Source organism: Atractosteus spatula, chromosome 2, assembly GCF_055471065.1.
Source record: "Atractosteus spatula isolate fAtrSpa1 chromosome 2, fAtrSpa1.hap1, whole genome shotgun sequence".
NCBI lineage: Eukaryota > Metazoa > Chordata > Actinopteri > Semionotiformes > Lepisosteidae > Atractosteus > Atractosteus spatula.
In genome coordinates this window covers 76,047,123-76,062,952 of record NC_142707.1, presented here as the reverse complement: position 1 = coordinate 76,062,952, position 15,830 = coordinate 76,047,123, and the positions used below count along the sequence as shown (strand labels likewise).

General features: G+C 35.5%; 1 protein-coding gene across 1 annotated transcript in view; it reads right to left on the bottom strand.

Moving 5' to 3' along the window:
• Window positions 1-1,158: 1,158 nt before the first annotated feature.
• LOC148840313 (uncharacterized) overlaps window positions 1,159-15,830 on the bottom strand; it is a 93,953-nt gene continuing 79,281 nt past the window's right edge. The window contains exons 31-34 of the mRNA XM_088935007.1: window positions 15,364-15,414; window positions 11,612-11,641; window positions 7,844-7,876; window positions 1,159-6,542 (exon numbers count right to left, since the gene is read on the bottom strand). Of these exons, the coding sequence (XP_088791133.1) occupies window positions 6,406-6,542; window positions 7,844-7,876; window positions 11,612-11,641; window positions 15,364-15,414 (251 nt within the window). The 3' untranslated portion in view covers window positions 1,159-6,405. The remainder of the gene's footprint in view (window positions 6,543-7,843; window positions 7,877-11,611; window positions 11,642-15,363; window positions 15,415-15,830) is intronic.

Sequence of the window (15,830 nt, the reverse complement as noted above, 5' to 3'; positions counted from 1 at the left end):
GCATTTGTCTCCTACAAGTCGGGAAACTCTCAACCTCTCCACCAAAAACAAGCAGTTTTACTGTTGCTGTGCTTTTCTCTCAGTTGTCCCAATGTCATCAACCCTTTTAGGAACACTGAACAACTGTGGCTTTGTTGTCTCTCCCTTTTCCTTTCCCTCTCTTTTCCTAGTCCCTTTGCTCTGCTCTCCCACTGCTCCTACGGTCCCGGCATATGTTTGTTTGTCTCTCCTTTTTCCCCAATCCTTATTTCCCTGTCCCTGAGGGAGCTCACCAGTTGCTGACGCCCACCCAGTCCTGCCCAACCCTGCCCTGCCCCTACCCCTACCCCACCCACCCCTACTCAGCCCTGCCCCGCCCTGCAGGTGAAAGCTCTTGGCATGAGTCTGCACTGGATCTGGGCCTCCTTGTTAACCACTAAGTTATCACTATGATGGGCACTGCCCCCTTTCACTCTCTCTTTCAGATGGTGTCCAACCGATTGATAAATTGGTCTTCCAATGACTGTATTTATCTGTATTTGTGTTTCTGATTTAAATTCAGGTTTTATTATTACATTTGAGTCTTTTTCTGTTAAAGTGTCATTGCACCTCAGAGCCACTAGAATTGAATTGACTGTAACTGAATACACGGGCAACTGTGAAAAGGAGTAAGGAAAAGATGGGAGCTGAATTCTGCATTAACTGTAAAGAGACTCAGAAAGTACCTACAATTCTGTTTGCATGCTTCTCGTTGAATGTTGGGCAAAATGAAGAGGTCACAAATATCAGTGCTCATTCCTTTCCCTACACCCTAGCCACCTTTTAAGAAAACAAAAGTAATCTGTAGATCAAAAAAGTAATCTCTAGAAATAAAATGTAAAAATGTTTAAATTAACATTTAGAGTCATTTTGAAACCAAATGACAAAACCCTCAATTTCAACACAATAAAAAATAATTGTAGCCAACTTGGTATATACCAAAAATACAACAGTTTTGGTTTTCTTATAATCTTAGAAAGTCTTGTTTGAATGTACTGACTGTTACTGCATTTCATATAATCAAGGCCAAAACAAAATATTAACACACTTTATCCCAACAAGATCTTGATAATGGAAGCAGTGCGTTATTAATACAATTACCTTTCAGAACACAACCAGAAAAACATCAGACATCATGGGTTTTATCAAATTACCCATTGTTTATTTTTATATTATACATCTGCATATGTGCTTTTAGGTACATCAAAATCATTGCCAAGTTATGTTAAAAATAAAGATATTAATAAGACCTTCAGGAATACCTTCATCCTTTCTCACATTGGACAAGTCACTATATAGACTTATTTCAATTAACAGTAAGTCACTTTCCAAAAACCATCTTTAATCCTTCACTATGTTGTAATCCTTTCTGACTTTTCAAACTAGCTAGGAGTTGAGCTAACATTTAATATAACAAATTGTTATATAATTTTTTTCTCCTTCATTCATTTTGCTTCTTGATACCACACTACAGGGCAATTTGTTTAAAACCAAACCCCCACATTATGCAATCACAATGTTCACTGTTTGCTTATTACCTTACAATTATCACTTCAAATTCAATTAAATTATTTATTGATATATGCTTGCAAAATAACTTGTTCTAAAGACTTCAAACAACCCATTTCAAAACTAGTGTCTACTTATTCATTTCTACTTGAGTTAATGCATGGAATTTCATAGGCAAACACAACAAACAGAGAGCTAACAAGCATAAAGACCTAATGGAAAACTGTTCCAAATTTATTTTTTCAGTTAAATGTGTTTTGTTTAGTTTTCTTTTTGCTACTTTATCTAAACTAGCAGTCAAACAAAAGGTGTCATGCACAAAATACAAAGATATAAGTTTATACATAGGTATCATCAGACATTTTTTTTTGCTTGATAGTCATAGTAATGTAAGCAATGGATACTAGTTTCTTTCAAAAGTATTCATCCATTTCCAGAGAGTCCCAGTTTTGCTGAATTACAAGTGATGTATTGTATACATATTTTTAACAAAACATGAAAGCTTAAAATGAACTTTTACAGGCAAAACAAACTGAACTGAAAATTGAAAACTAAAATGTTAAAGATCCAAACTACTCAGAAAGTGTAAAACTGTGGGCAAGAGTCTGATGATGTGTTTGATATTTTCTTGTGTTAACTAACTTCATGGTAAATCTTTAAAATCATAAAAAGGATTAACATTCAACAGTGACAGAGCACCACATTTATATAGAGGAAAAGAATGAAAAAGAGGAAGAGAGGAGACAGACGTCACAGAGGAAGAGAGTGAGAGAGAAGAAGGAACATCACCATTGGCCTCCTTTTGGCTTAAGCCAAGTGAGAGCTCCTTGTTCTTGGAGACCAGATTCCGGTTATGTAATCTGAAAATTATTACAGAGCTCTTGCGATCTTTATTTATTGAATGAAACTGTGATTTCCTAGTCTGTGTAATCCTCAGGCTAATGATGTTCTCTTCTTAGTTTGGAGATGCATTGTCACCCAAGAACAGTGTAACAACAGTGGTTTAGAAAGACACCCGGTTGCAGATCAGTTAAAACACCACAAAAATAATATAGGTAGCTGCAAAACCTAAGTTAGTGGCTGGGTATAGCAGAAAACACTGCTGTCATGGTAACCAAGCCGGTGAAGATTTACTGGTTAGAATTGGAAGATTGTTTCCCATTTACTTTTGGCACCTCGGTTGCAGGAGGGGAGATATACAGTAGGTCTGCTTAGGATTCATTTCTTAGGACACCATTTTCTTCTCTTATCGTAATGGTGTTTCAGAGTGTATTTGGATTACAGGGACATATTTCTGGACATGTGGGACATAGGCCTCTGAAATACATAGATTTCTACATTTGTGTAGCTGTGTAACATTGTGTGATGTGTAGGGATGTTATTTATTGTTAATAAATATTTGTCTGGTCAAGTTTAAGCCTGATTTATTTCTTTGTTACCAGAGTTGTGCGGGAGACAATAAAAAACTCAAGTGTCTCACGCTTTACATAACACTCTGGTTATTTTAGTGAACCTGCTATTTTGTAATGTGTAATCTCAGATAAATTAACATAAATTAGTACACCACCAAATAACTTTGGCAAGTCACACAGTTAGTTGAAATGCTTCTATATGTGTGCAATAATAGTGGCTCATATGATTTCATTTCAATTTCATTTCAAATACACCTACAGAATGTCTGTAAGGTCCCTCAGTCTGGTAGAACATTTCATGCAAAGATTCAACTATGGAGACAAACACCTTAGGGTAGTGTACTGTAGAAGGGCACAGATGGGCAGTAGCTTTTATACATTTTGAAAAACATTAAATATCTCTTTGAGTTCAGTGAAGCTGATCAATAAAAAGTAGAAGGTGTTGTGCACCAGCATGCCTAGATACTGTAGATCAAGTTTCCCTACAAACTGAGCAGCTGGACAATGAGACTGGTTAGGAAGTCACCAGTAATTCTGAGACAACTCAAGACCTCAATGACTGAAGTGGGAGGAAAGATCCATGAGCCAGCAACATCCCGGTCACTCCACAAAACTGGTCTGAATGCATGCATTACTCTGTACTGTATGTAAGAAAAAAAACCCAACTTTAATCCTGTATGGAGTTTGCTTCAAAGGATTAATGTGATAGTGCAGAAAGTGGTAAAAGATTTTTTGGTTTGAAGATACAAAATTTGAACTTTTTTGTCTAAATGTAAAGCCTTATCCTGTTCTTTTCCAGCTATATCACCCAATCAGCACTGTCCCTATTGTCACGCATGCTGGTGACTGCATTGTGTTATGGAGCTGTTTCTGGTCGGTAGCTTTCCCTGTCCATTATCAGCTTTATGTTGTATGTCTTTAATCGCATGAGCTCACCAAACCAAAGTCCATGCAAATGGGGTTGAACTTGACCTTTCCTTGCAAGCTTGTCAAAATCAAAGGTGAAACGAATTAAGCATTTTCAGTTGGCTAAAATGGAACAAAACAATCACCTTTCAGCAGGTCAATGAACCAAACTGCAAAGACAAAGCTACACGGGAGTGACTGAAAAAGAAGAAGAAAGTGAGAGCGTTTTTGAGGAGTGCTATGCAACTTTATTTTGAATCTGAAAGAATATATGTGGCAAAACATGAAAATTGCCATCCATCAATGTTCTCCAACCAACCTCAGCAGACCTTGAGCAAGTTTGCAAAGAAGAATGGGTGAAAGATGTACAAAACAAACACATCTTGGTGTGCAGGTTTGGTAGAGACTTATCCAAAAAGACTCACAGCTGTAATTGATGCCAAATGTGTTTGGCACCCAGCATTGACTAATGGAGGTGAATACTTGCTATCACAATAAGTGAAATGCTGACATTTATCTTCCCCCCCATAACAGTGCTAAGTCCAATAGCTCATGCTTTGATTAAAAATTTCCTTAAAAAATATGTATACATAACTTGTAATTCAACGAAATGGGACATCATCAGAAAAAGGGTGAACACTTTTGCAGCATACTGTCGTGTACAATCCTTGTCTCTTTTTTGCTAAATCAAAATGTCCCCTTTGTCAGTTAACATTTATGAGTACTGCAAATGAACAAGTAATAGGTTTATTCCATGCTGAAAAGAGAAGAAAGAAAACAATGTGGAGCCTTCTTCAGGTGTGACGCCAAAACGTTGTGTTTCTTTCTTCTCTTTTCAGCATAGAATAAACCTATTACTTGTTCCTTTGCAGCCTATGCATGCTGACGCAGCTACCCATCTGAACTATTTATGAGTACTTTTCATTCCTGCTTTATCGGCACTGCTGACTGGATGATATGCATCTCCATTGGGTGTTAAAGATGCACATGATTACATTTGCACATTTTTTTCACTTTGAAAATACTACTGTTGGAGAAAAAACTGGAGGAATTTAAGAAATGTAATTACTCCTAAATATATATTTTTATCTTCAGTTTTGGAACTTTCCCTTCTTTTGATTGTCATTTGTTAATGCCAAATATTTTATTTCTCGTCTTTTTAACTTATTATATGAAATTCTGATACAATATATGTATCTTGCCCTCATTTGTTTTCCTTACAGTGTAAAATATACTGTATAAGCCATCAAGATTTGGCCTGAGGTACATAAAATACTGTACATCAGAGATTCATACTTTTACCAAAAATATGAGTAAAACAAATGATGCATTTTCCTTTCATTTTTTAAGTTTGTGCACTTATAACATTTATTTTTTAGAGAATGAATTAAAATTAGGAGGTACCTTTTTAAAAAGTGCCTTTACTGGTATTTAATTTTAAATACATGTAAATAAAGAACTCTTACTGTATATTATAAATAACTAGTTGGAGAAACCACAGCAAAGTGACAATGAAAAGATCATATATTAGCTTTCATTTCTCTCTGTATCCATTTATTTAAGTTTTAAATTAATTTAAATATCACCAACTTTGCTTCCTTCTTTTAGCATAATACTCTTCTTTTGCACAAACCACTGAAACTGGTTTGTTTCACTTGCGTTCTGCAGTACTCTATGTGGATGAACAGGCTCCTGCTGTTTTTCTTACCTCATTCCTTGAAAGACAAACACAAAGCAGCAAAAAGCCACTCTATCTTAGCCAAAGACTATGTTTAAGTAAAATGAGTTTCAAGAACTTGTTATATTTTGAGACTGAATGGATGAAATTTAAAGGTCAAATAGCTACATATTTATAGAATAATGAAACACAATATGTGATTTAAAATGTTTCAAAAGCTTTTATTATTCAAGAATATCAGTCCCATTTCTGTTATGCAAAAGATGCATCTGAAACCCTTGAAACTCAGAAAACCCAGTTAAGGCTCAAAGAAGCACAAGGTAGCACATTGAAACATACTTACAAAAGCATACATAAAGTGAAACAGACAGCTTCAACATTTCTGAATGAAGCCCCAACGAACAGCATAAATCACTAAGGGTCAAGCTTAGTGACTGGGTAATAATGCCAAAATGGAATCTCATATTGTCTAGCTTTATGATGTCTTTTTGTCCTAAACCATGTAATATTAACATTTATTTGCAGTGTTTAATGAACTATAACTCACAGTTATAGACAAATATCTTGATAAAACACAGTATTGATTCCTCTTAGCAGTGAACAATTCTAAACAGAACACTGACTTGAATCAACATTTAAATGCAACACAAATCATAGCATTACAGCCATTTTAAAAGGAATGGGGTGCACAAATACTTGAACTCCCCAAAGCTCTAACCTTCTACGAAAACAAAAACACTGTTCATCCACCAAGTTCCCTTACAGTCTCTGCTAACTGTTAAGATGCATATGATCCATATTGATCACTGCAGTAGTTGCTGCAAACTTCAGGGCAAGTGCTGTAGTACACAATTTCAACACATCAGCGTTGTTCACTGTGGCCTAATGTCCTGGGGACCTGGATTTCTTTTCTGCAGCTTTTGGATTCAAGGACGGACTCTGCAGAGGTGTGAAGGGGTAGATAGGGTGTTGGCCATTGTTTCCATCGACAAAGACACATTGGAAGTAGCGCATGCTACCTGCAAAGATTTTTTAAAAAAGGGGAAATAAAAATGAGTTCCTTTAGATCTGAAATTAAAAACAAAAACACACAAGAACACAAAAATAAGAAACTAAGTTGGCCATTTTCTTCATCTTGTTTTCTTGGGTCCTTGTGTTTTAATCAGATCTAAGAATTCCATTAAACTGTTTTTATGTTATGTATTTTACTATACAGTAAGTCTGTGTCTCATGATTGTTATTCTTATGATGACTGATAAATAATAGTGATACTAAAGATGATACAGCACTTAAAAATGTAAGAAAACTGGTAAATTATAACAAAATTAATCTGTGTTTGTAATACCATAATTACGTTTCATAAAGATGAAAAGCTATGTGTTTCCAATGCTATGTGCCTTAGCATTGTGTGTCTTGTGAATAGAGATATTTAGGGTATGAAGGGAATAGTCACCATAACAGAAATGTCTTTCACCTACAGTATGTTAGGGCACACAGGGCAGAGTCAGTGATGTATACTGATGGGACACCACCGCTTGCGGAATGATGATTGTCAAGGTCACCACATGTGTAACATGTCAGAGTCTCCAGGGACATGGCAATTAGGCCCTGCCATTACCAATGGATTCTCCTGGTCTCTGTGCCATTGAATACCTCCGTTGGAAGAGTCCAGGACTGCCAGACTCCCCAACACAAACTCCAGAGACTTGGGATGTTTATACAGCAGGAATGTAACCAAATCCCCAGCTGACTATCAAGCAGGTACAGAATGCCTGTCCACCAGAAGAAGGCCAGCTTAGTATTGAAGCAGAACAAATTTCTAGTGAAATTTGACTCTATTTCCCTTTAAAAGTTCACACAAGACAGCACGTCATGTTACCTCTAAGTCTGCTTATTTGGAAATGAGATATGACTACAGATAACTGTATTTTATTATTTACTTCATACAGTATATCCCTTATTTTCTAGTATATGTGAGTAAACATGACAAAGCATTGTTTTTTCCTTTTGTTTTGATTAAATACATGTGCAACTATGCTATGTTTTCTCACCGAAGGATCCCCTTGATAAAAAAAAAAAAACTTCTGGGTGATTTTTTTTATTTTGGTGCCTCCTGCATTATATTCTTTACCATATTGAAATATGATTTAAAACAATAAAGTCAAAAACAATAATTGACATTTTTAACTATATATAAACTGATTTCATGATCAAGGACATTCTGAAATGCAAATTGTTCTGATGAGAGATCATGCATAAAATCAACTGAACTTCTAGCATGAAGCCTAACATATACTGTATAAAGGAGACCACTACTTACTTTTGCCTTTCCTTGGATCTTCATTGTCAGCTTCTTTTGCCAGAAGGAAGGAAAATGACATCAATTTGGGATCTTATCAACAAACTTTGTAAAGGTATGAATTAAAAAGCATCAAATTCTATTGGGAACACTTCATACACTTTCTCAAATAGTCTAATATTAATATAAGCAGTATTCATGCTTTTTTTATTTTGAACCCTAATCATAATAAAGTCACCCTAAAGAAATCAATCGCATTCCAGCACCAGTTATCTCAGCATGGAAAATGGTTCTTCATATGCAAATGACATTAGTCACATGATTATTCAGTGCACTGAAAGAAAAATAAGATAAACCCCATGACAGAGCATTAAAGAAATACACATGACCAAGGGCCCTCACTGTGAAGAGAATTAGATCATTAGACATTTCTTGGGAATATAATAGCACTACAAGTCAACGACATTAACAAAATACGAATAAATGAAAAATATGCTGATTAGCATAAATTGTGATTTACATTTGTAGGCTTCTCGAGGATCAAAGCAATTACAGTTGCTATCAAAATTACCCTCATGAATGTTTCCACATGTTATTGTGTCCCAATATGCAGTAGAATCATAATGTACTGTATTTAACTGGGATTTTTGCCATTGATCAACACAAAACACTATAAAATCAAAGTTAAAACAAAACTCTACAAAGCCTCCTAAATTATTTATAAATATAAAACAGAAAATAACTGATTGCATAAGTATTGTATTCACAAATCCTTGCTGTGACACACCTCTGGTGTAACCAGTCTTTAGCAGTCAGAGAATTAGTTGACTGGAGTCCACCAGTGTGCAATTAAAGTGTTTCACATGAGTCCAGGTTAAATACACCTCCCAACAAAAACGTCATTATACTGTACAATACTTCTGCATTGTAATCACAAGAGCACTTAAATCTCAGAGTGCGTTTAAAATGTGACAGTCTCTTAGAATGAAGCAGGAGAAGAATGGTTTGAGAAATGTACAAATCATAAAGAAGAAACAGCATCTCAATGTGCTGTAATTAATTTTTACTTGCAGCTACAGCCTTTCATTAGAGGAGTAGTTTTAATGTAATCAACAGAGTAACAGTGCAAAGAACAGATGTACTAGAGAATTATGACTACTGCTGTGCCTGAGATGAGCCATGATACATAAAAGTGTTCTGGCTTTATACAGCCTGCCATCTATTACACTGGTCTTTGTGACAATTCGTCTGGGAGTATGGTGGAAAAGTGCCGTGCAACTAGTACACCAGTGATTGAAAACTAGTTGCATTACTGGATATGTACTTTATTGTTCAAATCAATAATCAAGTTTATTGTTATAATCAAGTTTGTAAACATGGGGATATTTTCATGGGAAGAAAAATATATTAAATATAAATTTTATTTAAAAAAAAGTCATTGGCCCATCTTACAGTGTACTGCTGCTTTGTTCAGGTTCACAGGTTACAAAGAATCTCTCAGTTTGTCTTCCTCTGACGTTTTAAAACTTCAAGTAGTTGATTTGTTTTAAGAGGGCTAACATATTTCCCATTTTTAAGTATCACTTTTTTAATGGGCAAGCAGTAAAGTATATTTGGAGAACTCAGTTTGACAAACAAAAGCAAAAGTAAACCAAATGCAAAAACAGAAAAGTGGTACTGGAGTGAAGATGTGTCATGTGAACATGAGCAAGAGGAACAGTGATACACTGAATGAGTTTTGGTGAAACCCTGATACTAACAGTACACAAATCATTAGTACGATAATGTTGGCTTTTTAATGAACAGTGAAAAAATAACAACATTGAAATTCAGATTTAAATAGGTATATTAATACATTTTCACCTCACTGCAAATTATTTTTTATAGATGGCATCAATCCATTGTAGTCAATATTTATAGATGCAACTTGTTGTGGAAGTATAGTATGTCTTATTTGCCTTTTTTAAGAGATGTAATAATTTTAGTGATGGGCCATTTTAATTTTATTTAGCACAGTAAATTCAATCCTTATTATTGGCTATTCATGATTTATTTTGCAAAGCATGGACTCTTACATAAAACCTCAAATTATTTTGAAAGTAAAAGTGCACCGTAACTACATTTAATGTCTTTGTTTCATCTAGTGGTAAGAACCATTTATATGTTATCACTGACCAATACAGACTTTTGATCCGTGTTGGTCAATTATATTAGAGTATACCTGAGAAGGCTCCACGGCCGAAACGTTGTGTTCTCTTTCTTCTTTTTTTCAACATGGAATAAACCTATTACTTGTTCCTATATTAGAGTATACTGTATAGTGCCATGACTCATGTCACAACACCATGTTTCATGTTATTTTCTGTTTTCACTGAGAACAAAAATACTGACTGCATTAAAATATGTAATGAAGAACATTGTCAGAAGCAAATATTCTTGTAATGCAGATGACTGCATGGCACATGATAGAAATCTTTTCATGCAATCACCAACTAAACTTATGCTTCAAGACATTTTTCAGTGTACCTGAGTGTTTTAATTTTTTAGAAATGTTCCCATCCAAAGCTGAGATTCAAAATACAATATATAAAAATGCATACAAGAACACAGTATGTTAAAAAGGCTGGGGCAATTTATATGTTAATGGTGATGTTTAGACTTTCATGAAAATGTGCTCATGTGGTCTTTAAATGGAGTGAGGACAGAGACAGGTGATGTAACCACCATGCTATTCTTCCACTGGAAAACTGAAATGAACCAGATGTGGATGTTCTTCCAAAGAACAACACTCACCTCTGTCCATTTAGCCATTTTATTCACATTAGGCATGTATAGTTTGAGCTACATTTTGAAACATTTATAATGGACTCATGTTTTAGCAATTTTGTTCTGTTATAAAAAATGCTTTTGAAGAGTCACTTCAATTTACCGGTGGAAGAGTCTGAATACCTTAATCCGGGATCCTGACTAAGAAGATTAGGCGTCACTTTGATTGACAACCTTTTCAGCAAAAGTGGATGCTATACATGAAACAGCAGCAAGAATAATAGCGTTAATCATAAAGAAATGTGTACAAACTGAGGAGTAATGTTGTATTACTATTATAACATGCTTTAAAGAGTAGAATAATATAGGAGTACGTTACGATTAACAAATAAACCTTTCTAGTGAATCACCAAAATCTGGTGACATCTTAGCACTGTCACCTGCAGCTTCCAGTATTTCTTTTTTAATTTCATTTTATTTTTATATACATATTAATTTGATACTTTTTTTATTTTAGAGCGTAAAGAGAAATAATGGACTGGATGGTTACTTTTGTAATCCAGTTCCTATAAGTGTTGTTTTTTATTGATTATTAAACTTCTGAAATCAAAAGTCTTTGTGGAGCAGTCTTTTACTTCACTAGATTCCAGTTCACCAGATATATTTTTCCTTGGTGAAAGGTAAAAAAACCCTTCCAGCATGAAGTATCATGCAAAAAGAGTACTGTGTGGACTGCTGTGTTGTCTTGCCATTTATTTTTCCTCTGTCTGACAGTGCCACCCTGTGATAAAGCACAGCAGTGACTGTGATCCCCTCATGCTGAGGTTATTTTCCCTTCCTTGCCTTTTATTGGATGTGCTTGCTTACTAATTAACAGATGATGCCAGTAACCCGTCTGGTGGTGTGATGACATACTGTGTACGGGTCAGGGGACGTGAAGTGGTTGGAAGTGATCTAGTGCTTTTTTTAACTCATAGTAACTGTACGGTTGCTGCCGGGACCGTGGGCTGCTACTGTACTTACTTGTGGGCTTTGATGTTTTCAGATCTTTCTCTGGAAAGAAACAAACAACATTTTCAAGTAGTTAGCCAAATGTACTAAAGTTAGTCAATAAATACAAATTCTATTGTCGACCACTTCAAACAACAAATTACTTTGATTTCCTTTTCTCTAAACTGTGAAATTCTGAATGTGCTCAGGGAAGTTAACAGAAAGCACAGTCTGAATGAAGCAGGGATAGCGAAAGCTAATAGCTACCAAACGGGCTCGATGGGCCAACAGCCTCCACTCCTGTCCAACCTTTCTTATGCCTCTTCTACATAACATTACTATAAATGAGCAAAGTAACAGGGGTCTAAAACCAGCAACAGTAGGAAAGGTAATAATACTGTACACTTTCTATTTTTACCCAGGTCAGTGAATAATCACGAATAACCGTTTCAGAAAAAAATAAACCAGAAAATGAAACTGATGCACAATGAAAACACAATCTAATTGCTTTACATTAATAGATCTTTGGGCACATACTGTACATAATGTTATTTCAATTGGAAATAATAAGCATATACTGTAGCATCTGAGTAGCATTCTTCATTCTGATAACAAAATGCTGAGCTTAAGTTGTTTCATAAAATAGCCAGGTGCTCAACATTTAATATTGACAATTGAGTTAAAACTGACAAACAGATTTGATTGTTAATGTTTGTATAGCCATTAAAAATGACTTTATTTTAATTAATGTATGAATGACGAAAGATACAAACATGCCACACTTCAGTAATGATTATCACCTGGTTGGCATTAGCAAGATTGACAGAGATCTTTTAGAGTGGTTTTCCAGAAACTAAAATGTTCTGCTTCAACTATTAGCAGACTAGTCTAGAGAAACCAGGCAATCACCCCACTGAGGGAAGAGCCATGTGCTAGATGGCAGAGGGTCACCACATTAGATCAGTTCAGGATTCATAGATACACCTGGTTCATCTACATAGCTGTTTGTCTGTGGTGGCTACAGCAGGAGAAACTCCAAAGTGAAATAAGCTTTTTGTCTGCACATTGATTGTAAGTCATCATCTCTGTGAGAATGATCTGCATGCACCGAGGTCATTCTGAGATAACGTGAATAGCTACCTATGATGAAATCACTATATAGACGTTGTGGTGAACATTATGCTGCATTTTTCACATCAACCTGTAGGTGCTTTTGGTTTGGCCACTAATGGAATAAGAAGCCTTTAAATGGAGAGGTACTGTTCTTTACAGCACATAAGTGAACTCACTATTTACACAGATCAGTTCAATAAAGTAAAATAAAGCAACTGAACTTTTTATATAAGCTTGCCTACAGGGTCAATTGCCTAGTTCACTTGCCAAAACCAATACGTCAGTTTTCCTTCAAACAGTGTTTTGTCCTCAACAAATAATTGTTTTTTTTTGCAACTATTTCTTGGAGAAAAATAGTTTTGGTCAAAAAGGCTAAGGGTTTTCCTTATGACCCGTTTGGACTTTGGCACACAGTATTAATGAAAAGCAGCCGTGAGTTAATGCAGGACAAACTCATTTTGCTATTTGCCAGCTTCAGAGCATTCCAGTAAGTTTACTTCACCACACACACACCTTGGACAACAAATGTCAACTGCCAAGGTTACAAGGGGCATAAACATTTAAATGTCACCCTTTTATATATATGTATATTTGTCCATATACTCTGAACTCCTGTGTAAAAACTATCTTGGTTAGATACTTTGTTCTTCCAATCAGGATTTTTTAAGTATTGAAGTTTATTATTATAGCTTGTTGTGAACATGATGTGCTTCTTTCAGGTTTACACCCACATGAAAGTGCTTTCTCACAAATTGCAGTGGGGTATAAATGTAACAGCGAGTAATGTAGTTTTAAAACTTTTGGCCACATGAATCGAATAAGAGAACAAGGACTACAGTTCCTAACATTCCCCACTTGTGAATCACAGGATGTCATATCCACAGATATACTGAAAGAGTAGCATAGACGTGAATGAACAGCAGTGTGATTGGTATGCCATATAAATATGTCGTTTTTATGCAGTATGATACTGTAGGGTTTTACAGACACTACAGTATAGTATGTGTGAAATATTTTTATATAATCAAAATCAAAAGTAAAATTGTTTCCAGACTACTTGTTGCTGAAATTTGCATTAAGACAAAATATAGTTTTATTAAAATTTATTTTAATGTGAATGTAAACCTGAAAGAAGCACATCATGTTCACAACAAGCTATAATAATAAACTATTTTATACATACCATTGAGTTATTTTGAATCCCTACTTTATTTTTTTAAATTAATTTAATATTTACTATACTGCAGTATACAGCATGGAATTAATAAAAGTCTAAACAGTATACAACTTAAATTCTATAATTGGAAAAGATTGTCTAGAAAGGCTCAGCATTGACTGGGATTTGAACCCAGACGTTTTCTGGCGACAGCCCAACTGCTTCCACACACCACGTTAAGCATTCACTGCAAGGTGGTTTTACAAAGCAGAGCAGTCCCTCAACAGAATATATTTTTAAAAAAGAGCACTGCAGTGTGGTGTGGTGGGTTGTATGCACCACAATCAATGGATTTGTTGATAAAATGGTAACACTTTGCAGTGTAAACACATCTTGCTTCAAAACAAAGAGGATGTTTGCTGAGATGTGGGGGGTCCAGATTCAGTGATCAAAGCAATCAACATTTACCTGGGTTTACCTTAGTTAATTAAATTCTCATCAAATGATTAAGTGTCAATCAACATTGCAGAAAGACATCATATAAGCCGATGAAGGACAAGGTGGTGGTGGTGGTGGGGAGGGGAAACAAGATGAAATATCCAAGGCAAGAGATCCTTGTTCCAGGTCCCCCGAAAACACAAGACTGATGCTATTTGAACTCCTGTGTAAAAACTATCTTGGTTAAAAATGGCCTTTCCTGGTATGTGGGTGCATTTTAGAAGGATATAGGTCCCATTTATTTTGCGGCATCCAGGTTTACAGAGAAAGAGATTTAACCGCAGGTTGTATGCTACTTAGCTTAGAAGGCTACTTATCTCTCTATTTTGGGCCTTTGCAGGCATCATATATGAGTCTGAATATTTGGTAACAGTCTAGGGTGTTCTGGGTGGTTGGGACATTAGGCATCCGTTTTTATTTATAGTACATGCATTATGTTATACCTCTAGACCTTCCATTTTCTAACCCCTTTATCCAATACAGGGTTGCTGGGGAGGCAAAGCCTAACCTGGCAAGCAATGGGTGCAAGGCAGGATACACCCTGGGCAGGACGCTAGTCCATCAGAGGGCACACACTGACACACACTTACACCAAACCAATTTTCCCAGAAGCCATATTTCTTTGGAATGTGGGAGGAACACAGAGAACCCAGTGGAAACCCACACAAACATGGAGAGAACATACAGACAGTGCAGATAGCATTCCAGGAATTGAACCAGGGCCCCAACACCACAAAGCAGCAGTTTTAACCACTGTGCCATTGTGTCATCCCAGATTGTTTCCAATGCCATATGAATTCCTACAGTAAATTGCTTTAATTTGTTATAATTGCTTACTTTTGTATTGCATACCTGTAGCTTACTGTACCTATTAATATTGTTACTATTTTGCTGTGTTTGTACGTATTCTATATTGACTTTTGCTTATTAGAAACATTAGAAAAAGGAAGAACACACACTGTGAATATTCTTGCCAGTACTTTGAAATTAGTTAAGATTACACATTAAATTTGCTTACCTTTTACTTTCTCCTCTTTAGCAGGCTTCTTGTCAACTTCGGTATGTTTACCTAAGTGCCAAGAAGAGACTGTGTCACAGGACATAAACATTAATTTCTGTAATATACTAAATATACAGTATATACTGTATATAATATTGTTGGAAATTGAATTTTTAAATTGCAAGTAAACACATTTAAATACAATTAAAAAGCATAAATAATGTGATTAAAGCATATGCTTGTTTAAAGATGCCCAGCTGTGTTATCGGTTATGTAATTAGCTTTTGCTGAAAGCTATAAAAGCTATAAAAGCTGGCAACTCTAATGGTTTGTGGTTCTCTTGGTAACATGTGTTTTCTAATCTGAAAGCATAAAATGCTTAGATGTTCCTAACATAACATACCAAAAGACATTTGGACAAGTAATTTAATTTCCTATAACCTAGAGTATTTCAGTTTCTACTAAGGCTGATCTGTTTTAGTAGC